Below are 18,754 nucleotides of genomic sequence, written 5' to 3' on the forward strand. Positions count from 1 at the left end.
GAGTCTTTAGCAGCAGACCATAAAACTGGACAGATTCTGACACCAGACTCATTCTGGCAAGTTTTTCTCTAGACACACAAGAGTGCCCATTCTTTGTCATTGAACTCTGAGCATTAAGCACCGAGCCAAAATAGCACACAAATGTGTCAAGTCAAACTGCCTTTCTTCAGCCCTATCATTTTGCTGTTTGGATCTAACAAGCATCCTTTGTGATAGGTAAGTATCCCTTCCCATCCATAGAGGTCTCAACAAGTGTCATTTCTATAGGCATCTTTCTATACCCCTTTTTCTCCTTTCTCAAGCTAACTCCAAGGAGGAAAATTCAGGAAATACAACATCTGGTCAGATTCTGGAACAAACTCAGAAGCCCAGTGGAACTGATGAGCAGCTAGTACACATTCCTTGCTAAAACTATCAACTCCAACCTCATCAGCTAAGGATGCATGAGGAAAGACTAACAGTACTCAAGGACTCTAGAAACTCACTGAATAAGGAATACAAATATTATTTGAATGATGCAATTAGTCAAACCTCTTTATTTTCCACCCTCTCAAGCCTCAAGGCTCACCTGTGCAATCTGTATTGGCTGAGATAGAGGGATCTGCGTCATCGGCGTTGCAGCAGAGGCCGAGATGGTGGCACCAGCAGCGCTGTGCTGCTGACTGGCTGAATGCTGCACTGCAGCCGCCAGCAACTGTGCCTGCGCCTGTTGTAGCAATAACTGTTGCTGGGCTGGCGTCAACGTGAGCTATAAATAATTAGAAAACACAGCCATTAATAATGGAAAGAGCCACTTCAGCTACAAAGTCATTAGCTAGCTCATTACTAGTTATATTAACCAGACATTCCTAGAACTATTACTACAGTTCAGCCATTAACTAGCCAATGACTCTGGCCTTAAGTAAAGACAGCTGGCTACTCAACACAGTGTAGGACCCAACCTACCACAGACCTGACATAAAACAAACTGCATGAATGCAAACATTTGCACTTACTGGAACCTACAGAACCTAACTTTACTCCTAAGTTTTCCTCACAGCTCTACCAGGAGGTTCAGGAAAAAGGTAATTAAGTAGCAAGCAAAAGAAAAGAATCAGTATTGCCAGGAGTTGAAAGGAAATTTACACCCAGCAGAACAGCAAGTGATTAGCCAGATGAATGAGAAGCAGGAATGCTGGCTATGGCTACTGAACAAACTGATAACACCCCAGCTGCTTCACATTAGCATGAATCCCTGCCATATTCCATCATTTCCATTATGCCCTAAGATATAAGTAAAGAACATGAGCTCCATTTGTTTCTCTCCAAGTCTCCCCATCTGCTTTTTTTTTTTTTTAAATAGAATAGAGTTGGCAAGTTTACATCCCTTCCCTTTCCCAAACACACATTATCTCTGTGAAACAGGTGGCAGCAGTCACTCCTTTACATGTAAATGAATCTTGATGCCCATATTTACTACAATCCATATCTGCATAGGCCTGGAGTTTTGAATGTTTCACTACTGCAGACAATCATAAATTAAAACAAACCAATATTTTTTGAGAATGAGAAAAATAATAAAATACGCTGGGTTTTAATAACGTATTAAAAGTGAGACTGTTTTAAAGCTTTCAAATGTAATTAACCAAAACCTAAATAGGACATTTATTTACACATTAGAATACGAGAAGATTTAACAACTGAACATGAAATTAAGACCTCATTTCATTCAAGTGTAGAGATGATCTAACCTAATACTTCAAATAATAAATACATTGTTGGAGCAACTGCCCTAAATTCCTTATTAACATGCAAACTCTTAAAACTGCAAAGCTGATTACGTGGAAGCAAACTCTTTAACCAAGCCAGCCCATTCACAAAACTTACTCTTTTTTTAAATGACTGAAAGCATTTACAACAATTCAAGAACACCAGTAATCCTAAAACAATAGTTATTCCATAATTACTCCCAAAGCCTTGCAATTAAAAACTCAAAATTGGTAGGTTAAAACAGAAGGGTTGAATAGGCTTAAGGCAAGCACTAATATATAGTTACTTAAAAAGAAATGTGTTTGAGAAGAGGAAGAATTAGTGTCAGCAGTTCCCATCATTTTTGTTCTTCACCCAGCTACCTGATAAGATTTAGTCTCATGCTCTCATGCCTCATTTTAATCTTGCAAAAAAATAAAAATTCCTCTTTATGACATCAGTGACTTTCTTATTTGTACACACACCAGGTTTTAACTTCATTGCAGAGTCAAGACGGATACCGAGAACAGAGAGAACGAATTTTTTTTTGTTTTTGAAGCAAATACTTTGCAACAAAAAACAAAGATTAAAGTCTGCTTTTTTATAGGAAGATATTTTCTGTCCCCTCTTTCACTCAAGTTTCTTCCTATGTTAAAGGAAATGACAATAACCTTCACTGACAGTTCTACAGGGACTGCCGTAGATACTGCCATCATTTGCTAGACAGGAGGCTTACTGCAGTATACTTGGGTAAATCTTACCCCAGTGATCTGTCCTCCGGCCAGCATGAGCTGGGTCTGGGGTATGGCCGCCTGCACTGAAGGCTGCTGGGAAGGCTGGCTTGGCTGCTGAGAGTCCCCAGATTCTTCATTAGATTTAGACTAGTCAAAAAAAAAATACAACTCTTTATAGTGTAAAACAGATGTTAATGTATAACATTGCTATCTCAACACTGCACAATAAAAATCTTTCATCTGCATACAAAAAGCCCTTGGGTTTATTTTAAGAGTGTGTTTAAGCAATGGCTCTATGTGCCCACTATCTCAGCTACGATTGCTCAAACATGTCTGTAGGTAATGCAGTTTAAACAAAACAAAGACTCTGGTCTTTTGTAACTCTGACATTATTTTCAGGTCTCATTTCATTTTATGCAATGCAACTGAAGCCGACACTACCTTTCACCATAAAGAAAGAAAAGGTTGCTAAAACTATTAATTGCCTAAAATCCTGAACAACAGAACGAGGGAAAGGAGATTTTGTTTCCATTTTCTATGTCTGCATCCTGTACCTCTCAGTCATCATACTGTTGGCTTACACGGAACTGGTTTGAGAAATCCTCACAGGTTTATCTACCTACAGCAAAACACATAATATATACAGTGCTTTTAAATAATCAAAGTTTAGCATTTATTTAATTGAATGCTGCTTTATTTTAAAGGATTTGGGGGGGTTTGATTTTTTTTTTTTTTAACAGAAGAAATTGTGAAGACATGAGAGAGGAAATGTAAGTGCATGAAGAGGGGGAGAGAGTTTTATGATAATTAAAACTGGTTATGCAGAACATTAAAATTCTGCATAGATTTGCATATTTTCCACCACCTGTTTTGGGGACTGCAGAGCAGGCTAATTAACATAAAGGCTCTGATTAATTCTGCCAGTCATTGAGCGATAATTACAGCGCAGGACTGTAAACATTCTGCACTGGAGATACAGCCTGTTTGCCAACATCTCTCTCAGGGATGGAAGTTTACCATGGCAACCAAGGCAATTTTCTGCCTCCTTCCTCTTAGAAAGGAAGGTCACTATACCTCCTCTTCTTTCCAAATTGTTATTATGTATAAGTGGGTCCACATTCTATTGCATTTCATGTAATGTACTACCTACATTCTTTAATAACAAGCAATACTGAAACCAGTTTTCAATAAAACTGCATCCCTTTCCCCTTAATATAGTACTGAGAGGAAGTGGCACGTTAACTGATACACTGAAGTGTTCAGCATCATAAAAAAGTTTGAAAGCTTTGTTGTCTCACGTACATTATTAAACAACAATTACTCTGACTTATTTTGAAATCACTATGTTATTTACACAAACAATCTACACTAGCCACATCACATAGTTAATGTTACATTACACTCCTATATTCAGCTACCAGAAGTAAGGACAAATTGCAAAGTAATACTTGTTATGTTTAAAATAAATGAATAAATGGAAGAACATGAAATATTCCTGGAGTTTTATAGTTTTCATGATACAACACCTGGCTGAAATTCAGTATAAAATTACAATCACTGCATGTTTTAAACTCCAGTTTCTGAATGCTTACAATCCTGAACCTGATTTACAGTTGTAAAACTTATTCCTTCATACCTATCACTTGCAAGACAAGTCAGAATGAAAGAAGAGTAACATATCATAGGTTAAAAACTATCTCTAATGGGACCACAATGCTGTTTGCAATGAGAGAAGGACAAGCAGCAGAAGGAAACTGTCTTTACCTGTACATTTAAGGACTGAGCAGCAGCCTGTAAACTTGTTCCAGCGAGCTGGACCTACAACACAGTGCAAAAATGGAAATGAAATAATGTAGAATCCACAGAAAACTTTAACAACGTAAAAAGAACAACCTCCCCACCCGCACCCCAACAAAAACTCCCCCAAGAACAATGCATGCCCTTCTAACACGTGAATCAGTGAAATAGGGGTTGTGCTCCAGGCTGAAAAAAATCTCTTCCACAGTGTTATTTGTCTACCTCTTGCTTGAATGTATTCCTGCCTAGGGATCTGGATACTATCATGAAATTGAGTTGAAACAGAGCATTTTGGGGTGGACAGGCTAACTATTCCTATTCCTGTTAAAAAAATCCAGGCTTCAGGGGAGGGTCTTAAGCTCTACTCATCATCCTTCTAATACTTCAGAATGGGTCATACCCCAAATACGTACACTGCATTCACCCGCTTCCTTATACGACAGAGGAGCAATCACCTGCATAGCACAAAACCCACAGCATAAACACTCTTCCTCAAATCAACCCATTCAAGTATTTGCAGTCCTCAGCCACTGAAAAGAAGATCTCAATACAGAGGACTGGAGACACTTTACAAAGGCTGTATTGATTCAGGTATACTCAAAACTTGAATTCAATGTTTGTGATTAACAGGTCCAAAGAAGTTCTTGTGGGTTAGCAGTGAAGAAAAACTGATGCTTCAGAAAGTGAGATTTTCAGAAAGTGTTATTTTATCTCTAAGGATTTTCTCTGTACAACAAATGCTAAATTTTCATTTACTGAAGACCGTTTTCATCAGTCTCGCCTTGTTTCTACCACCACTCCTACTATAAAGAAGGAATGCTATGTAATTAATTACCAACACTTTCAAAGGTCAGCGTTACAGCCTGTAGTGAATTCCATCTCTGGCCATGTTTGAAAACCACTGCTCATTTGGAAACCAGGCAACACATAAGGATACAATAAAGCAAAGCAAAATGTAGCACTCTTGCCTCTATAAAAAGATGTCCCCACATAATATACATCACAAAAGAGAGTCCACATATCTGCAAGCACAGGAAGGAGAGTTTTAATTTAAATGGCAGTACATGAAATGAATAACTGAATATTCGAACAGGCAACCCTTAAGAGTCACCTTGGAAATATTTCCTACCGCTCTAGATGAAGGTACTAGACTTACTAAGCATGTTCTACATCTAAGCAAACACTTCCAGAAAAGCTCCTCCTCATCACAAGCAAAATAGAGTTTGACACAGTTGATGTAATCTGAGCTTTTAACATGAACTAACAGCAGAGAATAATCTAAACAGTAATAGCCTGCCATCCATAAAATATACCCAGAAATAATACTTTAAAAATTACATAATAATAAAAAAACCCACATAAAAGACTACAAATGTATCTCACTCAGGTACAGCCAGCGTATTGCTGAAAATCTCTTTGAATGCAATTTGGACACCCCCTTCCACCACACAACAAACATTTTCTGATTAGAAATTAAATTGTTCCTGAATGTTGCCTACAGACTAATATTTTGTATTAGTCTGGAGGAAAGCACTGTGTGTTAAGGCTGAATAACACCCCACTAACAGCAGCTACACGAGAAGAGGACAGTTTGACAATAGATTCCCACACACCTGCAGGTGCGTAAAAGAATAGCTGAGATTTTCCTTTGAACTAGAGTTTCAAGAAATGAATCACACTTTATCAAACATGAAGTTATAAAGATCCTGACAACTGCTTAAATAAATACATTTCCAAAGCAAGATAAAGCACTGTGCTAAATACAATTACTGTTCTGGATCAACCTACATAACAAAACAAAGACTAAAACAAACACACAAAATTCTGCAGAACAGCTGTATCTGTCTCCATGTTAAACACACACTGACAACCCATGAAAACTAGTCAGCTTCTCTCCACATAAAGGCAGCCTACAACAGCCTATTGGTTCAGCAAATTCAAACACTGGGACTCCCTAGGTCCTATATAACCCAACCTACTTGGAAAATTGTAATTATGTGACAAGACGTGTGGAATGTTCCATACAATAAAATGGCAGTTCAGAGCTCTTAAAAAGAGGGCATAAAAGCTTCAGTACGTCAATTATACCACAATAACTGTGCAACCTCAGACCTCAAACATTCAAGGTCAGCCAATTAGGTACAGTATTTTAAAGTTTAAACTTGGTGCTGAGGAAGGGAAAGAAATTAGGACATTTGTTTTCATACATCAAGTGCGAACAGATAAAAAACTACAAAAAATGCCCCTTATACTTCTCTTCACCTAGGGATGCCCCATTTTGCTTCAGCCTACATCTGAAGTTCAGCTTTGATTCCCTAAACACAGCAGCAGCAGAATAGAGGGATAGTGGTAGAAGCCAGAATATCATCTGACAAACAGGTCCTTGAAATAACTTTAAAAAAAAAAAATTAAAAAATTCACAAACCATATATGCTTAGTAAGTCCGATCACTCTAATTAATGTGTAAGAGTTGAAATACTGAAGCATAGTGCTGACTACCATTCAATACCACCTCTGGTTTCTTAACTAGATAGTGACAGTTTCAGAACCTTGGAAGCTGTTGGGCCAATACAATCCTTTACCAAAAAGATTAAATTTTACCTTGCCTTTCAATTTGCTATCTGCATTAAGGTTTTAAACAAACAAACTTTAGGCATTCTTAAGTCCCCAAAAAGCAGCCTTCTAGTTCCCCCAAATAGGTCTCACCCTATCTTGATGTATTCTGCAGCCTAATGCAATGAAGCGAGTGCCACAATAAGAGCTTTTTCCCATCCAAGCTATTTAAGCATGTGGTCTACCCATATTCCTTTACATGACTACCCATGATCCACAGAAAGAGAGAATATACAAGAGCAGCTGTGTTCGTACCTGCCCGAGTCACCCCTACTTTGAAATGGGTCTTCTCTTACCTGATGAAGGTGCCCAAGGAAGGCCTGGGCCTGGGCTGTAGAGATTGCTCCTCCGACAGGCACAGGCTGCTTTTGAAAGTCCAGGCCATTTGTTTGCGTGCCTGGAGAAAGAGAGATATTAAGAACTATTAGTTATTACTTTTATGAAATGGAAAAAGAATTAATATTCCTAAGTCTCCTGCTATTCTCTCAATACTACATAGTAGAAAAATACTCTGAGAATATACTCTGGGGAAGCAGTGTCACTTCCAGACTTCAGTAATACAGCATTTGTCAGCTGAAAAAAATCAACATCATATTTTCTTTAGCTTCTATCATCTTACCTACTCTATGTACACTATTACCCCATCATTCTCTGCCACGTTTTGAGAACCAAATGGGTGCATGCTGCTAAGGTTAAACTGTGTTTCCATTCTCCATGCACTCTCTATCCAGCAGCTGAAGACTACCTTCAAGTTCAGAAAGTGGCAAGAACAAGGTTGATATAAAGTCACCTTTCATTAAAAACAGGTAAAATAATACTTGATGAAAACAGAAGTACTGTATATACATAGCAGTTATGGGCCACAGTTTTACTCTTTTGATAAAAAAAAACCCTCCACATTTCCATGAATATTTGTGCAGAGCTCTCATTACATAAGATAACTGCCTGGGCTTGCTTTTGCTCTCACTCACTTTCATATAGCTAAAACCTGATTATTTTCCTACATTTTTGTTGTCTTCTTCCTAAACAGTTTGGAAGACATGAAAACCCCCAGTATCCCCAAATAATCTGGTTGTGAGAAGGAGGAGGAAGGAAGGGGAAAAAAAAAAAAAAAGAACATTTTTTCCACAAGAAAATACCACAGAATTCTCTTCTGCCAAGAGGAACTATAACTACAAACTTTTAGGAATCATTCTGTGGCGAGATGATAAAATTAACATTAGGGATTATGAACAACTGGTTTTGTATGTTGGGTATTACTACCTACAGTGGCTAACAACAAGAAGGGAAACTGAGTGTATCAGGCTGTGTGGAATTTTTAGAACAGATGACGCAATCTTAAAAACTGCATGACTGAAATGAAGTAAAACCAACTTTAGACTCACATGCTTACTTTTCATGACTATCAGATTTTGTTCAGTGCCTATGGACAGGTGTTCAACTAAATTCTACTTCAAAATTCCTTCCATCGTCTACATTTTTCGCCATAAAAATATAGGTTATCTACTAAGCAAAAGAGTGTCGCAGTTGTTAAACAACAGGGGTTTGCTATTCCTTAGAAACATCTGCAAAAGCAAGCAGGTGTAAAATTTTATTAGTAAAATACACCATCCAATATTTTACATTGCTATTTTGACCTACAACAGCGTACACAGATAAAATTTCCAAAGATGGAGTCACTGTTCAATTGAATATAGACACAATGTAGACAGTCAAGTTTTCTAGCACCCATGTAAGGTATACCTAAGGTGGCCCTTTGATGCATCTTTGGTGGAGGTGCTGTGGGGTAAGAGTTGGTCCACTCTCAAGTTTTTAATGTTATGCTTTGGGCCATGGTTTACAGACTTAAGAGACATATGCACAGCCAAAGATCCACAGACATGTTAAAAATATTCAAATTGTAAACTACATAAAACTATTTTGCTTGATGAGTCTAAAATTCCAATCCAAAGCAAATGGAAGGACTATCACTGGTCTGAATTGATCTTGAATGAATGTAACTTGGTTGCATTTCTCCATGCAACTCCATCTTCTCAAAGAAAGGTAGAGAAGGTCTGCTGGGAAGAGCTAGAAGAATATCGCCTATTTTCATTCTTTCCAGTAAACTGCAGAATTCTCTCAATGCAGAAGGCCAAAAGGAGTGGGAAGATGATTGGGTAAATATATAAAAATAATTCCTGACAAACAGCTACTGCAATTCAAAGAAAACAGACGCTTTGAATCAGTTTTCAACCTGTGTTCAGGGACCCCCAAGTAGGGAAAAAAAATACAGGTAAGAAAACCTACTGTAAGGCAGATATTCCCCATTCCAATTGGAAACTAGCAGGGGTCAAAAAAATTATCCATTCTGAGAGGACTAGCTGGAAGCTTCACCTTAAATAAAGAGAGGAAGCTGTTCTAGTTAATTATCTTCCAAAAAGAGTCTCAAATCACGATACCATATTAAAAGAGCACTGCTGTGCATGTGTGCAGAAGAAATGCTCCAGTTAGCGTTTCTGCTGACTCTTAATATAGAGATTTGAAACGAGCCTTCTAGGGTTGATAGTTTTGAACAAATCAAGTTCCAAGGCTGAGCTTAAAATCTCCATGGGTCCCAAAAAAAAGTTTAGACTGGTACTGAGAGAAAACAGCAGTTTCTTTAAATTCAACCTTGAAGGACTCCAACTCCCTCTCCCCACGCCTCCCAAAACCAAACTCAGAGCAAAATAAACCCAAACCACACCTGTTCACTCTCTGTTCTACTTGCATCTTAAGCTTTCTTTAGTATTTGGAATACAGTGTCCCTTCCCCTTCGGATGCAGCCTTAGTTTTGGAAGGAATGCTACCCAGGTTGCTTGCATTTATCACAGGATGCCTACATCTTTTGAAGAACAGCAGGGAAAATGAACTTTGAGTCCAGCATATGAGAGGCCTTGTTCTTAAGGTGCTCAGAAGGATGTGACACCACTCCTGTGGAATCCAAGAAATTTGATAAGGAGACTAGAAAATGGAGCTGTCAGAAGCAGGTCAGCACATTTTAAGAACATGAAAGGACCAGAACGCCACTTCTGCTCAAGATAAGAGTTAAATGCAAAACCCCATGGTGATTAATAGACATGGCAGATGCAATCACAGGTATTGTGATTTTAACAATCCCAAGTATTTATGTCTTTTCCATCTCCATCCCAGCTCCCATAATTGCTAGAGCTGATCTAACAGCTCACCAACACCAAAAAAAAACAGGAGTGGGAACTCTCCATCTCCCATCTCTCCTTTCTTCTTGGTTCCAACTACATTGTTCCTGTCCTGCCCCTTCTGGTAGTTCATGGACACAGCAGTAAGCCAATTAATTCACCTTTCTAACTGAGTAGAAGACTATTCATGTGAACTGTTCCCTTTTTCTTTTGGCCAAGTTAGTTCCCTGCCAGTTATGTGAGATGAATTAACTTACCTTAGGGCCCAGCAAGCAGCAGATAATGCAAAGCAGGGGAGGTCAGAGATGTGGTAGTAGGGAAATGAGCCTCCCCCGCCCCCAGCAAGTTGTTAAGACCGAATCAAGCTGCAGGATGAAATTTCACCCTTATAGCCCAAGTCCAATGCAACTTAAGCATGTTTAAATTCTGGCATAAATTCAGCCATGTCGTTAGCTACTTCATGGAGTTGGTTTGGATGAAGACTAATACTAAGTGAAATTAATTTTCAGCCAAATCAAATCTTTGAACCATCTCACCCAGTGCCACTCCACGGAAAGGAACAGAACAGTAAGTACCAGGACACCCTGAACGTGGATTAGTTTATGCTGTCTTGGAATTGTACCTGCAGAGGGTAAAGGCATGACAAAATGGAACAGGCATGGTAACATTGCACCTGTAGTCAGGAGAAGAACATACTCTCAAAATCCAAGATCGTAATCATCAGACTTTAGTCTGAGTTTACAAACTGCATAAGGAAGAGGAGTGAGGAACTACAGGTCTGGGGAGATACGGAATAAGGTGCAAGAAAGGACTCAGAAAGGGAAGGCAAACAAGAAGGAAGATTTCAAAGCTAACTTGAGTGGGTATCTGCACTGTGCTCTGGGAGATATCTTCCAGCACCAGCAGTACATTTCCCCATTTCTCTCTTCTCCCCCCCTCCATTGAGAGAGAGAGATAGCCCCAATACTCAGAAATTGTGGATTCCTTGTCCACATTACTAGTAGGAAGTTTAGTATCGATATTAGCCCAGAATTTTAGCAGTTAAAGAATATTTCATGGTCCCTCTCCCACTCTCCTATAGACTCTCTTCTTATGGAAACTGGAAAAATCAACCTCTGGAAATGAAGCAATGCAAACAAGAATCCTTAGAATCCTTCCGAATACTACACTTAGAAAAATTATTATTTTGCTGCTATGTCAATGCATGTCATAATACTACACTCTCCATAGACACTATAAACTTGGCTTTCATAGTACTGCATTCACACAGCTTTTAAAAAAGAATATACATTAAACAAACAAAAAAGGTTGAGTTGTTCTGGAAAATTTTATGCTGCAACCTATAAAAAGGAAACCAAAAGGGCTATCCATTTACTGTAAGACACTTTTCCTACTTCTCTCTCTTTTTTCCAGTAGATACACTAAGTAGACTGTACACCCACAACTGAAGGTTGGAAAAGATTTGTGTAATTTTGCAGTACTGATGAACAGTTGATCAATTCATGTTCTTGTGAAAACAGCCATCCAACAACTCTTGTACTCATAAGGACTTTTTTTGTTGTTGTTTTTAATTCATCTGAAATATGGGTTGCTTTTTCAGATGCTTAAAAGGGGAGTCCAGTTAGCACAAAAATTTTGAAGTTACAATCTGTTTCAGGCATTTTATTGTGATCAATGTATTCGAGGGACTTTACTATGTTCCCTAAATAGTCAGAGTTAGAAATACAAAACCCTAATTTGTTAACTTCCATGAAACTGAGCTGTTAGCTCAGAGAACTACTGATGTTAAGTCATCTTTACCAGTGGCAACTGTATTTTTTTTTCCTGAGAACACTACCTCTGCCAAATGTAAATTCCATGCCCTAAAGTAATTTCTCTTAAAATTTTCAAGTTGCATCAGCTTACTAGTTTAAAACAGGAATGACCCAAACAAACATCCACTGAGGTTCAAAAGATAGACTAGTAGTGCTTATGCAGCAGACTCAAGTGATTTACAAATGTCACTGGAAAATAGACAGTTACAGAAAGTTACAAAAATAAGAACTCTGAGTGTTTATAAAAATCATCTTCACGCATTTTGCTTCAGAGCCTACACTCCCCAGACAATCAATGGCACTTCCAGTTCCTTAGCATCTGAGCTGAAAGCTGACTTTCTTTTCACTAAGTATGCACAGAGCCCAGAACCGTAATCTAAGTACCCTGATCAGAAGCCTAAAATTACATTCCGTGAGTATTCCTTTCAGGGTTTAACATCTGCCAGTTGACTAATGCAACTGATGCTTGAGCCCCCAGAGAACGTCACAAATGCCATTAATCACTACCTCCAGTGGTTTATGAGCACTATATTTAAAAACAAAACAATGACTGCAGAACAAAGGCTCCTCAAAAATTCTAGATTATTTTAGTTTGCATCATTTTAAAAGTCAGGAAACAAACCTGAAAGGAATGACTGGGAACACTTAAATTACAGAAGCAATGTTTGCAAAAGGTCCAAACACCAGTAAGAGTCAAACTTTTGTAATAACTAACCCTAGTATTAGAATATAAAAAAATACAGACGTTGTATCCCCTTTTGTGATGAAAGCACCTACATACAGCTTTACATGCCATCAATTTCTTTATACCATGACCACCACCTTCACACTGATGAAGCATTTGCCTAGGAGAGCAGAGCCAGGGTTCTGCTGAAGCAGATGCAGTACTGTGATAATGGCCTACCTTTGAATAAACCAAGTCCTCTTCTTTAACAGCTCAGTTTAGGTGAAACTGCTAGTTAAAGCTGCACTTAAGGAAGCACATTGGGAATGCACTCTTTGGAAAAGGCAGACACAGGGAACTGTGGTCACACAGAGCAGGAAGTCTGAATCTTCTCAGAAGTTTACACACACCCTACAGCTACAAGGATTCTATAGGGATATTTAAAACCACTGTTCTCTTGATGCTGTTTATGATTATGAAATATTTACAGCCCATATGTTTTTTGAAATAATGTTTTATATCATCCTAAACCAGTATTAAATACATAATAAATAATTTTTGTACATAAAAAGAATTGATACCTCTCCTATTACAAATACAACAGAAATATAAAAACTGAGATCCCAGTAACAAAACACACATTAGTAAGTGAGCAGGATTCCTTTTGACTGACCCCATGCATTGGCAGAAAACATCCAGCCTCTCGGATCAGTATCGGGAACATTCAGTCACTCTTAGCTGGATTAAAGCCTTGCACAAAGAATGAGGAGACAGCAGCACAAAATGAAACAAATTGTTAATTTCATCACAACTCTAGAGTTTAAAATAAAACTCTTATAACTGAACCAAGAGGAGGAAAAATAATTTTCCTCATACAAGGTAAATAGACTTTTCTCAAAGCAACAAGAACAAATTCCCTCTCATTAAAATTTTCTCTTACCAAATGCTACTCTGAGCTCAGAGAATATTCTGAGTTAGGTTAAACTATTTACTTTCCATTCAGAACTGTCATTTCTCTTGCTTCCAGAATGAACGTTAAATTACCTCCAGAAAGGAATTAAAGCATGAGATAGCATGATTCAGTTATAGTGGCTTAACAAGCTTCTTCAATGGCTTAGAGCTTGGCCACATCTTAAGGACTTGCCAAAAGGCACATTGGCCCTGACACAAAGGTTATTCTTCCCCAGACAAATTTCAAGGTTCTGTTCTAACACAAAGACATTACAGAAAAGCCGGCTAACTTTTTTTTTTTTTTTTTTTTTTGGTAATGTTGAGAAGTGATGCTTTCTCCCTTTGCCTTGTTCTTGAGAACTGTTGTGAGAGCTTGAATGAAATCTAAAATGGAAACAGGATCAGCCAGTGGCCCACATCTGCCAGAGAAAATTTCAACCCAAAAATAAATGACAAAGTTAGAGGTGCCAAAGGTATGTTCTGCCAGGAAAAAATGAGACTACTTATGGAGAGCTAGTACCACCAGACCTTCCATAATATCAGAAACATTACAGATAGAGGAAGTGGGGAAGGGGAATCGTATATACAAAGTGTGGGTAGTGCTCTGATACAGTAGGTGTGAATAATGCCCTGCATACAGTAGGGTTAATGACAAAAGTGTTCCCAAGTCTCTAAAAACAGGGTGAGGGTGGGGGGGTCTTTTGTTTTTTAATTCCTGTAAACTGGTAAAGAAATTTTGCTTTTAATATCCATTCAATTCCACCAGAAAATATCTGTGCACCAATTCATCATTTCTTACCTGTGTTCCCATCCCCACTCTCCATTGATGGTTTACTGGTTTCTGACGGATTGTTCATTCTTGAGTCTGCATTAAAACAGAAATAAAGATAAACTAATCCAGTAAAAAAACCGCCAAATCTATTCATACCTTCTTGTCCAAGGGAAGTACAGAACATCAGGAATTTAATATGTACTTTACCCTAATTCAGATTATAACACAAAAAGAATTATCAGAAGCAGAACATAATACTGAATCTTCCAGGTAAATGTTGTTTCAAAATTTTGTATGTCATTATTCCCATATGTGAAAACATGGTGTTATGGGAATAAAAGACAGCGTGCTGGAATGCAAAGATAGGTAGGAACTTGATTTTCGGTACAATGAAAGTCATAGAAGCAAAAAGGGGGGCGGGGGGGAAAGGAAGGAACAATGACTACATCAAGATTCAAAAACATTAAGTCTGACCACCACGGCCTACGTTATTCTTGTGTTGTTTTTTCACCCCCCTAAGAGAAAAGAAATTCAGTCATTATAATTAAATAGATGCCATTTTTCTAATACTGCATTTTTATTTTACAGGAATGTCACTGATATTAAGTTATTTTATATTTCCTATATATTCATGCAAAACCATACAAATATTTTATAAAATAATTCCTCTTCCTTCTCCCTCTGGATGAATCTATTGAAAAGTCTGCTCTTGGTTTCAAAGCTTGTCAGCTGAATATAGTGCAATGCAGAGGACCTCTCCAGATGGCAGACAGAGAATATAGTTTCCTTATATAGGAATCTATACAGATGTTCTGTGTACAGCATCAGTTCTCCAGCTTATTACCTCCTCATTCCTTGCTACCGACCTCACTGTGCCACATTATCACAAACCAAAATTACAAAAAGAATCTCAAGACAGACCAGTTCATAAAATAAAGTATAAGCAAATCCTTAAGCACATTCTTGCATTCCCATAACCAGCTAAATCCAAGTCCAATGAGCTCAAAATCAACCCTTTACTCCAGGATATTCTCTTGCTAGGTGCTTAAAAGGTTACCTCTGTCATGTACTTTCATCAAAGCAGCGATTTCCAAAATACCAACGGGCTGAAGAAGAATACAGTAACAGCATTAACTGCTGCATCTTTCCCCCAGATATTTCCAAGAATGCCCAGACACTTCACTGTTTGGCAGCCTATGAGAGTTGGAAATGAGAAGCTGGACTATTGCCACGTACTATCACCTGCTACTGCCCAGAGAGACCAGTGCCACCCTCAGGCTATCAGAACCAGGGGCAACAGCAGCAGAGGAACACAAGCACAAGCCAGGAGGAACGAAGCACGTGGACAGGGCCTAAATGAAAACTGGAGTCATGATGAAGCCTGGCTGGGAGCGCAGGGTGGGAAGAGGAGGGAGCTAGTTAGAAATGCAGCGTGTGTGAGAGAAAAGATAAGACATCAACCTTGGAAAAAACTCCAATAAGCAGTTAGGAAACAATTTAAGATGCGTCAATATTTTTAAAATGAATGTAATTTTTCGTGTAAACAACTGCTGCAGTTGAACCCACTAGGGCCTAGAAAACCCAGAGGACTATAACAAATAGGAATCTTCCCCCGACAAGTTAAGTCAAGCTCTCCAGAGCCCCAACTTGTCTCAAAAAGTTCCTATGCCTATGCTTAAATCTTTCAAATGCCAGCCACGTGTAAAAGAGATCTGAACTATCAATGTTACCTCTTAGTATAAAGGCAGACGTGTTAAACTGCTTTTTGAAAGGGGGAGTGAGTGCGGAGAAACTTTCCAGCTGAGCGCTGCTGGCCCACACTTCAGCAAAAGGCTGCAAGTTTTGCCCCATTTTTCACAACCTCTGCTTAGCAGATTCAAGCTACAAGTTCATAGTCTTGAAAGACAGAGCTCTGCTAAGGTTGCAGATACAGAACCTATTGATTCCCGGCTCCTCATTTTGTCATTTTTCACATTTGGATAGTATGTTCCACACTCTAGAAACAGAACATGGGTTCCACTGACTGCACAGAAATGTTGGTTGTTGATGTGCCACTTCCTGCTGACAGATCTGTGTGTAAAACTAATACAAGTATGTTTCTATCTAGAAGTTGCATGTACTTTAAATTGAGTTTATTGTTGTGGCAACAGTACATTTATTCAAAGTGATTACAGGCAACATTCATTTGATAAACAGCGTTAGTTCATTCCTTGACACACAGCTGGCTACTGAAATTAGTTTAGGTTCAGAGAACACTGAATGGGAGACTTCTCTTTGGACACAATCATGAAGAGTCCTCATCCAACAGAAAAATGAGCAAAGAGGGCTTACAAGTCCAATACAATTGGTTCTGGAAACTAGGCTAACTCATGGGGCTACTGGACATAGGACGTATTTTTTAAGCCCAGAGCACAAGAATAGCCTGAGCTCATGATAGCACTGATGACAGAAGGGAAGAGCACAGGCTGAGAAGATTGTCTCTCAATAACATGGGATCCATTCACTGAACCACTTCAGAAGGCTCTTGCAAGAAGAACAACACGGGGCCTCCTGTGCTAGTTTGTTGCAGAAACTGAAGTATTAGAGCCACCGTGCAAGATACTAATGGTAGAATAAACAAACTAAACCCGGAGAGGGGACACAACTGTCCCATGCACAGAATTCCAAGCAATGTACTTACTGACTGTTCCCTCTGTATGAGGAAGCCCATACAACAAACCTTCCTGCATGACCAGCAAGTTTGCTCAGGACAAAGTTATAACTGTACAGACCTCTTTCATAAAGCAACTAAGACATGTTTTTCTTTCAGGCTATGCTGCAAAATAAATCCTTTTAAAAAAGGTTTTCTGTGTTTCCTAGTACTAGACATTCACATAAAGTTTACTCAACTACCAAAAGCATGTCTAAATGAAGACTATTTTATTGTAAAGATTCATCCCTAACAAAGACCTCAAACATTGCTATTGCAAAAAAGCAGCAAGTTGGATGAAGAAACATCTTTCTAGTACTGCTCAGGTTCAAACGAAGGATAGCATCCATTATTTCACCAGCTGACTATTTCTTGTTCAATCTGTGGGCCTTCTGCATGTAAAGCATCAAGAACAATGCCGCTATTTCCATTGCAAATGGTATGACATACATCTGAAGCACAAAATTGCTACCAGCAAAACAGACATATATCCACAGGATACTAAACCTACGGATTCATTATACGTCAAATAAAGATTATTTGGTTTATATGTGCTCATACGATTTCTGCTTTAAAGTTAAAGGAATAAACAAATGAAGTGGGCTAAAAAAAACAAACCATAATGCCCTCACCTTTTCTTTTTCCTTTAGATCTTACTTGGATTTTAAATAAAGGCCCTGGGCTACAAATTCTGCCAACATTATCTAAAAACAAACTCCACAGAAGGAAGGATCGAAAGCAGCAGGTGCATGATTGAAATCAAACTCTCAGGAGTGAATATGTTCAGTACTGCTACTCTGCTAGCAGGGCTGAGGGAGTCGCAAGGCAGTGCTGTGCCAGGCTTTCACACACCCTCAGTAACATTTCAAAAGGTATTCAGAAGAAAGAAGCAGCGGACACTGGACCAACCTGGAGTCTTAGGGACTGTACATAGCTAGTAAAACACAGAAAGTCTTAACATGGAATATATCATTAACTATTTCCTTTCACCGATTAAAGTGAAACTGCCTAATACTCCATCAGCACCAGCAAAAATGATTCATTGATGCGTATGGAAAAAACAAAGCTCAATGCGAGTGAAAACATGCCAAGAATTCACTAGAAATTCATTTTCAAAAGAACACTTCATATTCAGAAACAAATATTCAGATGTCTGCTTTTTAAATTTACCATCCAAAAATATATTCTCTTTGACATATAAGTTCTTACATGAGCTTATATAATGGAATCAAAAGAATAGTAAGAAAAAAAAAAAATCTATCATTAGGCTTTGGGGAAAGAGCCTTGAAAACAAATAAAACCTATTGTAAAACTGGGATCATCTGTTATTATAAATAAAAGACATGAAGAAGAAATTACAGCATGTCTGTTCTGCAGCCCTGATGGAATCTCAGCGCAGGCAATACATTATCCCAGTAACCTTAGGCACAGCTTGCAACGGTATCAATGGCAACCACTGTGGACTCCACCTTATTTTCTATTACGCATGAAGAACCTTGCTATTACATTAAAATACACAGACATAATGTACATTCTGTTGGGGAATGGCTCAATACAGCTACTAAATTCTTTGAGACTGGGACACTCTCTCATTCATTTTAATGCTTTAAAATTCATAACACACAGATATGCAAGTAAAGTCGAGTGTTTGTTAGAAGCCAAATGCTTCTCAGATTGAAATCCTAAAAGCAGAAGGTCTGTATTAATATCATCCAAGCCTAGCAGCAAATCTCTCCAGTGCAGAGGAAACAAGTTCTCCTGGAGCGAGGGAAAGGAGGGGGGAAGGGGGGGGGGGAACCAAAAACAAACCCATGTATTT

At 38.5% G+C, this 18,754-nt stretch overlaps 1 protein-coding gene across 2 annotated transcripts in view; it reads right to left on the reverse strand.

Moving 5' to 3' along the window:
* Positions 1 to 18,754, reverse strand: part of POU2F1 (POU class 2 homeobox 1) — a 120,895-nt gene that overhangs the window by 42,378 nt on the left and 59,763 nt on the right. For both annotated transcript variants that reach the window (XM_076351349.1, XM_076351358.1), the window contains exons 2-6: positions 14,274 to 14,339; positions 7,169 to 7,269; positions 4,227 to 4,280; positions 2,490 to 2,609; positions 569 to 748 (exon numbers count right to left, since the gene is read on the reverse strand). In XM_076351349.1, the coding sequence (XP_076207464.1) occupies positions 569 to 748; positions 2,490 to 2,609; positions 4,227 to 4,280; positions 7,169 to 7,269; positions 14,274 to 14,331 (513 nt within the window). In that variant the 5' untranslated portion in view covers positions 14,332 to 14,339. The remainder of the gene's footprint in view (positions 1 to 568; positions 749 to 2,489; positions 2,610 to 4,226; positions 4,281 to 7,168; positions 7,270 to 14,273; positions 14,340 to 18,754) is intronic.

Source organism: Aptenodytes patagonicus, chromosome 1 (assembly GCF_965638725.1).
Source record: "Aptenodytes patagonicus chromosome 1, bAptPat1.pri.cur, whole genome shotgun sequence".
NCBI lineage: Eukaryota > Metazoa > Chordata > Aves > Sphenisciformes > Spheniscidae > Aptenodytes > Aptenodytes patagonicus.